This window comes from Grus americana, chromosome 25, assembly GCF_028858705.1.
Source record: "Grus americana isolate bGruAme1 chromosome 25, bGruAme1.mat, whole genome shotgun sequence".
Taxonomy (NCBI): Eukaryota; Metazoa; Chordata; class Aves; order Gruiformes; family Gruidae; genus Grus; species Grus americana.
Window position 1 is genome coordinate 607,381 of NC_072876.1, and position 11,165 is coordinate 618,545.

General features: G+C 41.7%; 1 protein-coding gene across 7 annotated transcripts in view; it reads left to right on the top strand.

Annotated features, from left to right (window-relative positions):
• KCTD20 (potassium channel tetramerization domain containing 20) overlaps positions 1-11,090 on the top strand; it is a 29,268-nt gene extending 18,178 nt beyond the window's left edge. For 6 of the 7 annotated variants that reach the window (XM_054803647.1, XM_054803644.1, XM_054803643.1 and 3 more), the window contains exons 2-8: positions 2,632-2,831; positions 3,558-3,837; positions 4,715-4,817; positions 5,340-5,460; positions 6,418-6,615; positions 7,086-7,196; positions 7,803-11,090. In XM_054803647.1, coding sequence (XP_054659622.1) covers positions 2,681-2,831; positions 3,558-3,837; positions 4,715-4,817; positions 5,340-5,460; positions 6,418-6,615; positions 7,086-7,196; positions 7,803-8,095 — 1,257 coding nt within the window. In that variant the 5' untranslated portion in view covers positions 2,632-2,680 and the 3' untranslated portion in view covers positions 8,096-11,090. Of the gene's footprint in view, positions 1-2,631; positions 2,832-3,557; positions 3,838-4,714; positions 4,818-5,339; positions 5,461-6,417; positions 6,616-7,085; positions 7,197-7,802 lie in introns of those variants that run through there. The other variant, XM_054803648.1, reaches the window with a different exon arrangement.
• Positions 11,091-11,165: the final 75 nt, after the last annotated feature.

Consider the following 11,165-nt stretch of genomic DNA (forward strand, 5'->3'; position numbering starts at 1 on the left):
ACTGTGTGTGCGTTTAATTCAAAGCTTAAGGTGATGAACAAAGAGTGCAACGTGCATCAAACCCAATTTGATTGTTGTGAAAATTCAGTCTGTAGGCATTTCATGCTATTTGACATCACTTAAATAGGGCTTATATAGCAGACCTCTTCTGAAGTTACGGAATGTAAGTGTCTCTTGATAAAGCTGTTGTTTGCCTGTGTATAAACTGCTTATTGATCCAACTCCCTGCCTAAATTCTCCTCTCTAATCTATTAAATAATCAAGAGATTGTTCAGACAGCACAAGGGGAGCTTGTTGGCAGAACAGCAGCGATGGAGCACTCTTGAAAGAAAGAGGCCTGGGAAGTAAATTTTATGCTTATCAAGTTTTCTTAATAGAGTTCTTGTCAGCTCACAGAGCAAATTCTGTTCCCAAGTGAGTGTGTTAGCATCCTAGTTTTATCAGGGGACTTGTTCCAATATAGAAAAATTAGGGGTGGGGAAAGAGTTCCTGAGACATGACCCAGTACGTTGTTTGTGGTGTTCCCGGCAATTAGCCAGTCCTAAGAACAACTCCTCTTGAAGGCTTTCCCAAGATGATGGTGTATCGTCTCAACAAGGATTTCCCCCCAGACTATCTCAAAACACTTTTGCCTAAGCAAATCAAACTGCAATTTTAAACAATATGTTTTGGCTTTCTGTGCAGTTACCAAATTTTAAAGCATTTTGGTCAAAAAGTATAGCATAATTATAATGTATGGAATTTGAGGAAAATGCTTGAAACCACAGTATTAGTTGTATAAATAGTTTAACATTTGCAGTCTGGAAAACTGCATTTCCTCCCAATAATTACAATAGGCTGTATGAAATAGGGGAATGGGTGACTTTTTGTTCCATTTGACATTGTCAACTCTGGAATTGATTTTAATTTCTTTTTCCTTCGAGGGTCTTGTACAGTATGTGGGTTTGCATATCTAAGTTTACTTTAAACAGTATCTTCTGCATATTCTGTATGTTTACTCATTTATATAGATCATTCCTGGGATAGGTTTGTCCTAAAGTTGAATGAGTGGGGCAGCTGATGTGTTCTGCTTAGATACTGGGGGCTCCACACCGTGTCCCGCTGCATACTGATGCACCGCACAGTTTGCTGGAACTAAGATGACCCTCATAGGCTCCTCACATTGCTGTTCCTGCCAGCCAGGCAGAGCCTTTTTAAAAAAAAAAAAAAAAAAAAAAAAAAAAAAGGTAGCTTTTCACATGGTTTTGCTGTTGCCAAAAATCATCTTTCTGATATCACATGATGCATAAGCAACAGATTTTCTAAAAATATCCAGATGTAATAATGCTGGCAACTTAGCATTTGTTTTATGGAATGAGAGGAAGGAATTGTTATTCCTTTTTTAAATTTCTAATTAAGAATGAAATGCTTACACTGACTGCCAGTAATGATGGGCTTGAAACCCACCACTGAACTGCTCATTAAGGCCTTCATCCTCAGCAGGGCCTGACAGGAAAGCTGGCCAACTCTTATTTGGTATTTTGTTCTTTTACTAGTGCTGTATTTTATCTGGTTTGTATCTAGCCGTGGCAGTGTTCTGCCATGCTTTATAGATGGTACCCGCAGGCCTTGGAGTTTTAATTCAGCCAAGAAAAAGACACAAGACAATTATTCTGCAGGGGGGAAATTGGGAAAATTCATTAATGAGGAAATTGGTAGTTTATATTTGAGAGAGTGGAAGGAAAACACTTAAAGCGAAGAAAGGGGAGCTGTTTCTTGTCCAAGGCAATAGCAGGACAAAGTATATGCCAAACAAGAATGAGGGAAAGAGACAGCAAGAGATCTGTTAGAAGATACAAAGGAGTGAAGCAAGTCCTAAAGATAGGAACAGTGAAGAAGAATTTTACTTACGAATGAAATAGCCAAACAGCAAAAATAGAAGATGTCTCTCTGCATATGCTGAAAGAACATTTAAGATCTGAATGGCCTTGGTTAAAGCGGTGTGTGTACTGAGCTGAGCCAGGGTGTGATGGATGTAAGGCTGCTGCAGTCATGGCTGTTCTATGCAGTAGGAGTATTGCGTAGGACTATATTGGGTTAAATACTGGGGTGAGCGTGGTGATAAATCAAGAACAAGGAAGAAGAAGAAGAAAAAAAAAAAATCACTTGGAGCCAGGAGCCTCCTAGTCAAACCTCAGAGTGGTTAAGAGGCAATGCCTGAGCTGTTAACTGGGAAAACGTATTTTGGGTTATAGTCATGTTACAGAGCTCATTTTTTGCCAGGGCTGGGAACTGAGAGATACATAAACATTTTTAAAGGGCTCCAGCTCTCTGGAGGTCAGGCAATTGCCAGGAAGGTTTTTGCAGGAACACACATGTGATCTAAGGACATCAGTGTCTTTAGACTTACTTTTAAAAAAACAAAGGTTCATAGATGAAATAGACCCTTGGTTACTATAAACCCCTTTTTTCCTCTTCCTGGGTTAGTGTAGGAGCATAACTAGCATCAGAAGTCTCTCTAAAGCCCGGTTAAGTGTCTGAAGAAACGTCTTTTGAGCCTGGTGGACTTTGCTTGCGGTACCAGATACAGGGATTTGAGCTTCATTGCTTGGAAGTTTCTTCCAAAACTAAACCTGGTATTTTCTCTCCTAGCTCTTCTCTTAGGAAACGCAACCAACTCCTCACATCACGGAGGCCCAGCATGAATGTTAACTGTGCTGGTGGGACAGACTGGTCAAGAAATGTGGAGTCCAGTTGCTCTGTGGAAAACAAAACTGTAGCAGTCTGTGAGTCAGAAGAAAGTAACGTGGCGCTAGGAGGTCATAGCCCTGCTGCAGTTCCCTGGACTGAGGGTAAGGATAATGTCTTTATAGTAATCTTTAAGGGAGATTTTTTTGAGGGGTGTTACGTTTTGGAAAAATTCCAGTATCCCAAGGCAGTTCGCACTGGGGAGTATGTACGCTGCCTTAGCCAGGCTGGTCTAAAGCACAATGGTCCACAGCAGAGTTTAGAATTTTGCTGTCTTCACAAGACCATCACATGGGTATGCCCTGGCTGGCCAACTTGCTGCTTCTCATGAGCCGTTAATCTGTGCCTGAGCAGATTAACTGAAAGTAGCTGGTCAGTCCTGAAGAACTGTGTGCCCACCACGGACTGGGCATCAAGCACTGCTGGCTTAAACCACCTTTACTCTGGTCTGTGCTTCTGCTCCAGTGCTCATCTGAGAGTAGTTGTCAGTGCTAGGAATCCGTGTCTGTATTTCTGGCCTTGTTTAATTCCTGTACTCCTGCTCTGTACACACTGAATCCATCTTGCTTTAACAAGGAGTATTAAGCATCATCAGGAAATTTTTTATCCAAAATCCAACTGCTAGCTCAATCTGAAAATGCAGTCTAGTTTTATGTCATATGACATTACCCTGACAGTTATGTATATTGACATCCTTTGTTATTGTATTGTTATTGTATGACTCCGTTTTCTCATTAGAGTAGTTACTATGTAGTTACAAGTGTTACTATGAAGTCATGTTTTTCAGTAAATTATATCCTCCCCTTGCAATACTTGTTTGTGTCTCTCAGGTTTAGATTCTGAATGCCGACATACTGCTTGTCCAGCAAGTCCCCAGATCAGTAGCATGTTGTCTGCTCCTGAAGACACGCACAACTGTCACTTCCAAGATGGAAATAAGAGACAGTCAGAATATTTTAATAGCCAGGAACGCCATGGATGCTGCGCTTTGTCTTCAAGCATCAATTCGCAAACAGTGGCTCCAGAGAAAGTGACGCTTGTGGTAGATGGCACTCGCTTTGCAGTGAATCCACAGATTTTCACTGCTCACCCTGATACTATGCTGGGAAGGTGGGTGATTTCCACCATTTTCAGGATACCTTGAGGGGGTCAAACGTTTACTGAAATGGAACAAACTCCTCATGTTTGTTTTGTGATCTCATCTGTACCCACAAGTGAAGCGAGGTTGACCTCATTCAGAACTTGGCTGTGAGTGAGGCCTTGAAGACAAGACCAGATGTAGAGTTGGTAGTTCTCTAGATGACATTCTCCCTTCAGTCCTTTTCCTTCAAACAATGTGTACTTTTAGCTACACATGGTCTGCTTTTGCCTTCTCTCCAAGTGTTTGCCTTGTTTGTAAGTAGTATGTCTGTTCACAGCTGATAAATTTCCTTCCAGAGTGGGGAAAATGATAATGCCCCATCCCCCTTCTGCTGTTACCTTATGATACTCTCCTGTAGCAGAAGTTGCTTAGCTCACTGTAACATGACTTCAAGCTTGGAGCCTATTGATGCAATAAGAAGCACTCGTTTTCTGTGTTGTGTTTTCTCTGACCAAAGGGAGCCAGGTTCTGTTGGGTTACTGACCCTTGCACAGGTCATTGTGTCAAAGAAGGGATCCAAAGGCACATGGCGGTGATCTTGCACAGCCTCAGTGAAAGGGCTTTATTGCCAGGGTATTTTCTGACACAGGGTTGAATGATCTGTTCCTTTGAGCTATGGCTTGTTCTATACAATATAGTAGCTATAGCGACAGAGTCTAGCTATAGGAGGACTTAGCTGAGCCAGCTCTTGTGCTTATTTACTATGTAAGAGATTTGCATATAGGTTTCAAGTTACTGTGTATATGTGTCACTGCTAGTTTTGTTTAACCTCAATGCACCTGTTGGTCTCTGGAATGAATGCATTTAAGTATACTTGTGCACTTACATAGATTTTTATCTGTTCAGAATGTTTGGACCAGGAAGAGAATATAATTTCACCAGGCCAAATGAAAAGGGAGAATATGAAATAGCAGAAGGAATTAGCTCAGCTGTGTTCCGGACTGTGCTGGTAAGGAGATGTTTGCAGATTGAAAAAAACACAATCTGTTTGTCACGTGTGCAAAACTGAGCCATCTCCCAGGCAGCTGCGCACACCCCGGGACATAACCTTTTATTACTGTTTTGCATTGTGTTTAAAAAAAAAAAAAAAATAATACACATAGTAGACTTTGGTATGGTCAACATTTCAGATATTTGCTCATGTTGCCTTTTGCCTTTCTTGTGTCGTGCCATTGTAGTTCCTGAGCTGTGTCTTGACTTCACAGTTGCATATAAATGTGTATTGCATATGAGATGTTATGAAACCCTGTGCCATGGGAAAAGTTTTAACTGGAGCTCACAGTTTATCAGACCCAAGAGGATCTGCAAAGAGATGTAGATTCTTGGACAAGCTGTTTCTACTGTTCACAGAACTATGTATAGCCTTTGTAACTCTCATATGTTGGTTAACAAAACAAAGAACTAATTAAAAATTATCAAAGTCCAAGCTATTCTTAATTTTTCTCACCAAAACCTGTCCTTTTATTTGCAGGATTATTACAAAACCGGAATCATTAACTGCCCTGATGGGATTTCCATCCCAGACCTTCGAGACACATGTGATTACCTCTGCATAAACTTTGATTTCAACACAATCAAATGTCAAGATTTAAGTAAGTACAGAGAGAAATCAGCTCGTAGGAGATCTGCATGGTGTTGAGCACTCTGATCCTCATTCAGTGCACTTCTTAATCATGTGCTTTAGTTCAAGCGTGAAGGTACCGACTCCACTAGGACTCTTGTATGTGTTGCATTTAAACAGGTTCCTTTTTTGCTGCATCAATCCAAAGTGAAGTGATTGAATCCTGCAGAATGCAGACACCTGGCTCTAAAAAACAAGTTGAAATTGTAAAAATTCTAGTCTCCTCTTCTAACAGAGGTTGAGAAGAAGAGCTTACTGTTACAGCCAAACAAAATGAAGGCTAAAAGCAGGGTTATAGTTCCTATCTAAAATGTACCAGAGAATTGTGAATAATTTCAGATGACAGATGACGGGCAGAGCAGGAACCGAAGGCACCAAAGTCAGAAAGTAGTAGACTTCCTAGTCATGAAGGGATCTGACTGAGAGCAACTTTTTGATGAGTATTCTGGCAAAAAATTGTCCTTTTAACATAGGCAAACCTGTGAAAGGCACTATACTGAAATGGGGCATTGGTATCAGAGCACAGGCTCGGGTGGAGTTTCCTACTCTGTCCTCTACTGAGTGATCACAGAGAAGGCAGAAAATGTGCTTTCAAGGACAGAGATGTTGCTGGAAATTCAAGTTAAGTATCATAATGAATTAATTATTCAGTCTATTACTGTTTCACTGTATTGATTGGACCTTGGTGGTTTTTAATGGTAATGTAATGGTTCTACAGTGTAATTTGCGTCCCATTTGAAATGCGGTTTCATGTTGCTGATTTTGCCAGTGCTGGAGCTGGAGAATATTGATGCATCTGAACATACGTTAAGGAGTTTGTCTGAAGAAGAATGCGGGCTGTGCTCTTGAATGTTTCTGGAAAGTGTAGAGCTGAGACGTATTTTCATACTGTGTAAAAAAGCTCATCATATGATTTCTGTCTCATTAGGTGCTCTGTTACATGAGCTCTCCAATGACGGTGCTCACAAGCAATTTGATAGCTACCTGGAGGAGCTAATTCTGCCTATAATGGTGGATAGCGCAAGAAAAGGGGAACGCGAATGCCATATTGTCGTGCTGACAGATGAAGACACTGTGGACTGGGATGAAGATCATCCACCTCCGATGGGAGAGGAGTACTCACAAAGTAAGGGCTCCACGCTGGGACTCCTGGCTCTGTGTTCAGCACACACCCAGACATCTGGCCATAAGGAAAGGACCCATTGCCCAAACAGCAGTCTTCCTCCAGGAAGGGATGCTGGCACGTGAAGTCCTGTTTTGTACATTCCTTCTGAAGGCAGGCTACCTGGGTAGTTGGAGCTTTTGGTCTGACATTGGTAATGACAGCACTCATTGTATCCTTTTCTTTCATTTGCTGCCTCCCCCTCAGCCCTTTCCTGGCTCCCCAGTGAGTGAATACACTTTGCTTTACACACCTGTCACCACCCAATCTATCCAGACTGTAATGTCTAGCACTACCCTCTCACCAAGGAAGTGCAGCTAATCCCAGTGATGAGAACAGACACCTGAAAGAATTCTTGGAAACTAGACCTAGTTTTTGCACCCCACAGCTCAGCATCCCCGTGTAGATTCTAATCACCCTTTTTATTTCTCAAGTTCTTTACAGTTCCAAGCTGTACAGATTCTTCAAGTACATTGAGAACCGCGATGTTGCAAAAGCTGTATTAAAGGAACGGGGCCTGAAAAATATTCGCATTGGCATTGAAGGTAAAGTATTTCTTCAACAAAGGAAATTCTAAACCAGGTGACTCCACAGTCAGTAAAGCCTGGTTTCCTCTGGATTCTAGGCATTTCCTGTTTTGCTCTATGTTTTACTAGGCATTTATTTTCATGAAACTAGTAAAAACTGGGCATTTTCCTTCACCACTATCGTGTTACACTGAAATTGGCCAGGAGGCTTAAAAATTGAGGGAAAAATGAGAGATACATAGCATGTACCCGCAAGCCTTGTCTCTTTAGGCCTGAGTAAACAGGAAAGGGGAGTCAAACACTTTTGCCTGCTAATCCAAGCTTTCCCTTAGGGAGCTTAGAGAATGTTGTGCTCTGTCCTGAGAGACTCTTATTTTTATAGTAGCTATGTTTGTTCACCAAATGGCTAATGCTGTGTAGCCATTGATCATATGACTACACACAACGCTGCACTGTCTTTTCAAGGGAAAAGAAAGCAAGGCAGTAATGTGGAATGTAAGCATTAGTCTACTATGTCCCCCTTGCCTGCATAATCATTCCTGCCTGGCTGTTCTTCTGGGATCCCCTTGTCCCTTTGTGCAAGTCAAAGGTGTGTAGTGCAACTGACTGTCTCTGTGTTTTCAGGATACCCCACCTGTAAAGAGAAGGTGAAGAGGAGGCCTGGTGGCCGCTCAGAAGTGATATACAACTACGTTCAACGGCCATTCATACAGATGTCATGGGAAAAGGAAGAAGGCAAAAGCCGTCATGTTGATTTCCAGTGTGTTCGGAGCAAATCTCTAACAAACCTAGTCACTGTGGGTGATGATGTTTCAGAGGACCATGAGGTTATAATGCATCACCCCCCACAAGTAGATGAACTTGACAGGCTAAACGCACCGTTCTCCCAAATGGCCGTTAACGATCTACCAGATTAGTCCTTCTCAGGGTGGATAGTCCTGCTTGATGTGGGAATGTCTCAGCGTAGTTTCATCCCAGGTGATGGAACACAGACTCCTGCAAGGTGCTTTATCCTCCTTCATGCTCTTACTATGTTGTCATATTTCAAGCATGTTAATAAAGAGCCACACTCCATAGTCTAATTGTGCAATCAAAAGCAACATCTCCTCAGACAAAAAGAAATTATGCTGTTTGTTTCTACTACAAAGGCTTCCAGACTGGTGGGTGCTGAATATTTTACCTAAACTTCTAAAAGAGGAGAAGTATTTAGAAACGTCATGTTTGACATGAGAGAGGAAATTGTGGGCCTGTCAGGACAAAGCTTTCCTTTACCATTAGGCACTTAGCTTTGCTTTTGTGATAATCAGTTATAAAGGACCGAACATCAAAGCAGGACAGATGATACTCTTTCATCAACCAGCAGAAATGTAGCACAGTTGTGACAGCAAAATCTTGAGTGTGGAGGAATGAAAGCAAAATCCTGTGTGTGGAGGAACCTGTTTACACTGCCACCTGGCTTTGCATCCAGCATGTTGTACTGCTGCTCTAGGGAAGGATGAACTAGTTTAATAGGAAGCATATGCCTGTTCACAGGAATTTCCCATATATATTTCTCTGTAAGATGAAATCACTGATTTTAGGGATGTTGTCTGTTGAGTAAAAGAAGTAGATCATGCTGAAGGAAAAAGCTGAAAAGAAGATACTGTAGTTGATATTTTACCAACAAAGTAAATCTGTTTAGTAGCCTGGTAGATCTAAGAAGCTTTCCAAAAGTGACTGTGCATGCTAATGACTTCCAGTTGTCTCCTGTGTCCCCCTGCTAAGACAGAAAAAGCCAGTGGAGGAACTCCCATTACAGACAGTTTATTACCTGAGTAAAATCCTTGGTCTCATCAACCTTAGTCAAAATTTCTGCAGACTCACCAAGGAGCATTCTACTTTTGCAGCTTTAAAAGGCCAGCTACTCTCTTCCCAATTTGGAACTGACTGGACCATTTTGCTGTCAGGCAGGTAAGAAATACCAGTAGTAAACCAGCCTTCAGTAGAGAAAAATACGTGTACCTAGGAACAACTCTGCTGCTCTGAATGTATAATCCTAGTCTGTGGTTAAGGCTGTGTTCATTTTGGATTCAGTGCCAACAAAGCTGTGACTATAGGAATAGGCGCACTCCAGGCTGGTTTAGCTCAGGTAGTTAATGTTAGAGCCTAGCTGGTTCTGTTCCTGTAGGCTTGTGTAACTCCCTGATTAGCACGCAGTGAGTTCAGTACTGCCACAACCGAGCTGCATGTCAACCAGAACAGGCCTGCCTTACAAAACCACCACTTCTGATGGTTGTGTAGAGGTTTTACTTACCCAAAGTAGAGTACTTAAACATGGTGCTAGTGCAAAGAAAAGCCAAAACCCATTCAAAAAGAAAGAGGGGGAGTGCTCCCTTGCAAAGTTGTTAAGTTCAGGTGGGTTCTGCTCTTGCAATTCACTGCTGTTGAAATCTGTAACACGCATTGAGTTACCTGGTCATTCTTGGCAAAATAGAGGTAGGTACTAGTCTACTGCTAGAAAGTTTAATCCTTTGTTTTCAGCGTTGCATCATCAAGCAAATTTTTATTATTCTCCATCTGTCTGCAAAGTGTCTGGTAGACTTAGCATTGAAAATCACTGTTGCTGTTTGGCTGCTAAGGATGGGGTTTTTTCTCAGTATAAGTAATATGACAATATCGATCACAAATTTTCCTGAAGGTTTATGAGTGTTGTTTTGAGTAACGAAATCTCTGCCAAGGCATATACTTGCTGATACATTTAGTTCCCATTTATATGGATTACAGGTTCCATTCTTTGCAGTGTTTCTGTTCTTAGTTTCTTTCCTAAGGGCAGCGAATAGATTTCTTCTTTTTATAAGTGCCTATGGGAAGATTTCCAAAAGTGTTTCAGGACTTTGAGAGTCCCAGGGGTTTAGATGCCCAGGTCCACCTGATGACTTCTGAAAAATCCTCTCTGTGTGTCATTGGATGAGTATAGAGAAGTGTCCTTCAGTATCTGCACGGAGGTAGTGTGCAATCATTTTCCATTATTGCTTTAGATGAATTTCTATTTTTGTAGTAGAGAAAGGAAGACACATGGACCATGAACCTTCCAGCTAAGGGCCAGACCAACCCCATTACTTGCCCTGGTAATGAGCTGTTCCCACAAGTCGAGCAAAGGCACTGGTGAGACTGTCCCCCCTCCCCCAGCAATGATGGAGCTTGTCCCCAGGCCCTATGGATTGTTTTCTGTGTGTATTTATTTTTACAGCAGTGTAAGTTTAAAGTAAATGTGTCTTGGTATTGACCAGCAGACTTGGGATTGGAGTTTATACATGTTCTGCTCTAAGGACTTCAACGTGCATGTTGTTGAGCACTACCCTACAGGACTGTGTAAAGGTATCGGATACCAAGCATCTGCCATCAACGGCACCTTATGGGATCCATATTCAGCCACAAGAAGCCCCAGCAATGTCCGTCCCTGCGCCCAGTGTTAGCTAGGCCTCTTGAAGGATTCAGCCACTTCATATTAGAAATGGTGACCCCAGGTGCTGAACTGCAGCCGGACACTGCCTGAGAGTTAAAGACTGCCAATGCCTTGGAAGAGCTTGGTGGTACCTTGTGAGATCAATTGGACCTTCAGCATGGGATGGAGGTATCTGGATTCCATGATTTCCATGCAGTTTTTATCATTCCAAAAAGCCACAGTAGTTTATTGGCTTTCCCAAGTAATTGAAGATGAATCTTTTGATTTTATTTTATTTAGTAGAGGGAGTTCCATTGGAACACTAAATCAAATTGAGAAAGTATGCATTTGCTTTTCCTCCTCTCATGGTCACCTACTTCAGGTACAAGATCAAGTTTTGTCTTATTCTAGATATACTGAAGTGTTACCTGTGGTATGTATGAACTACAGCTGTATGGTTTCTTTTCTGTATTAAAGTATAAATTACATGTGGCTTGTTTGGCTCTTTTAAAAATTGTTTTAAATATGGAGCAGAAGAATGCACAGGGGATAGATTGCTAGAA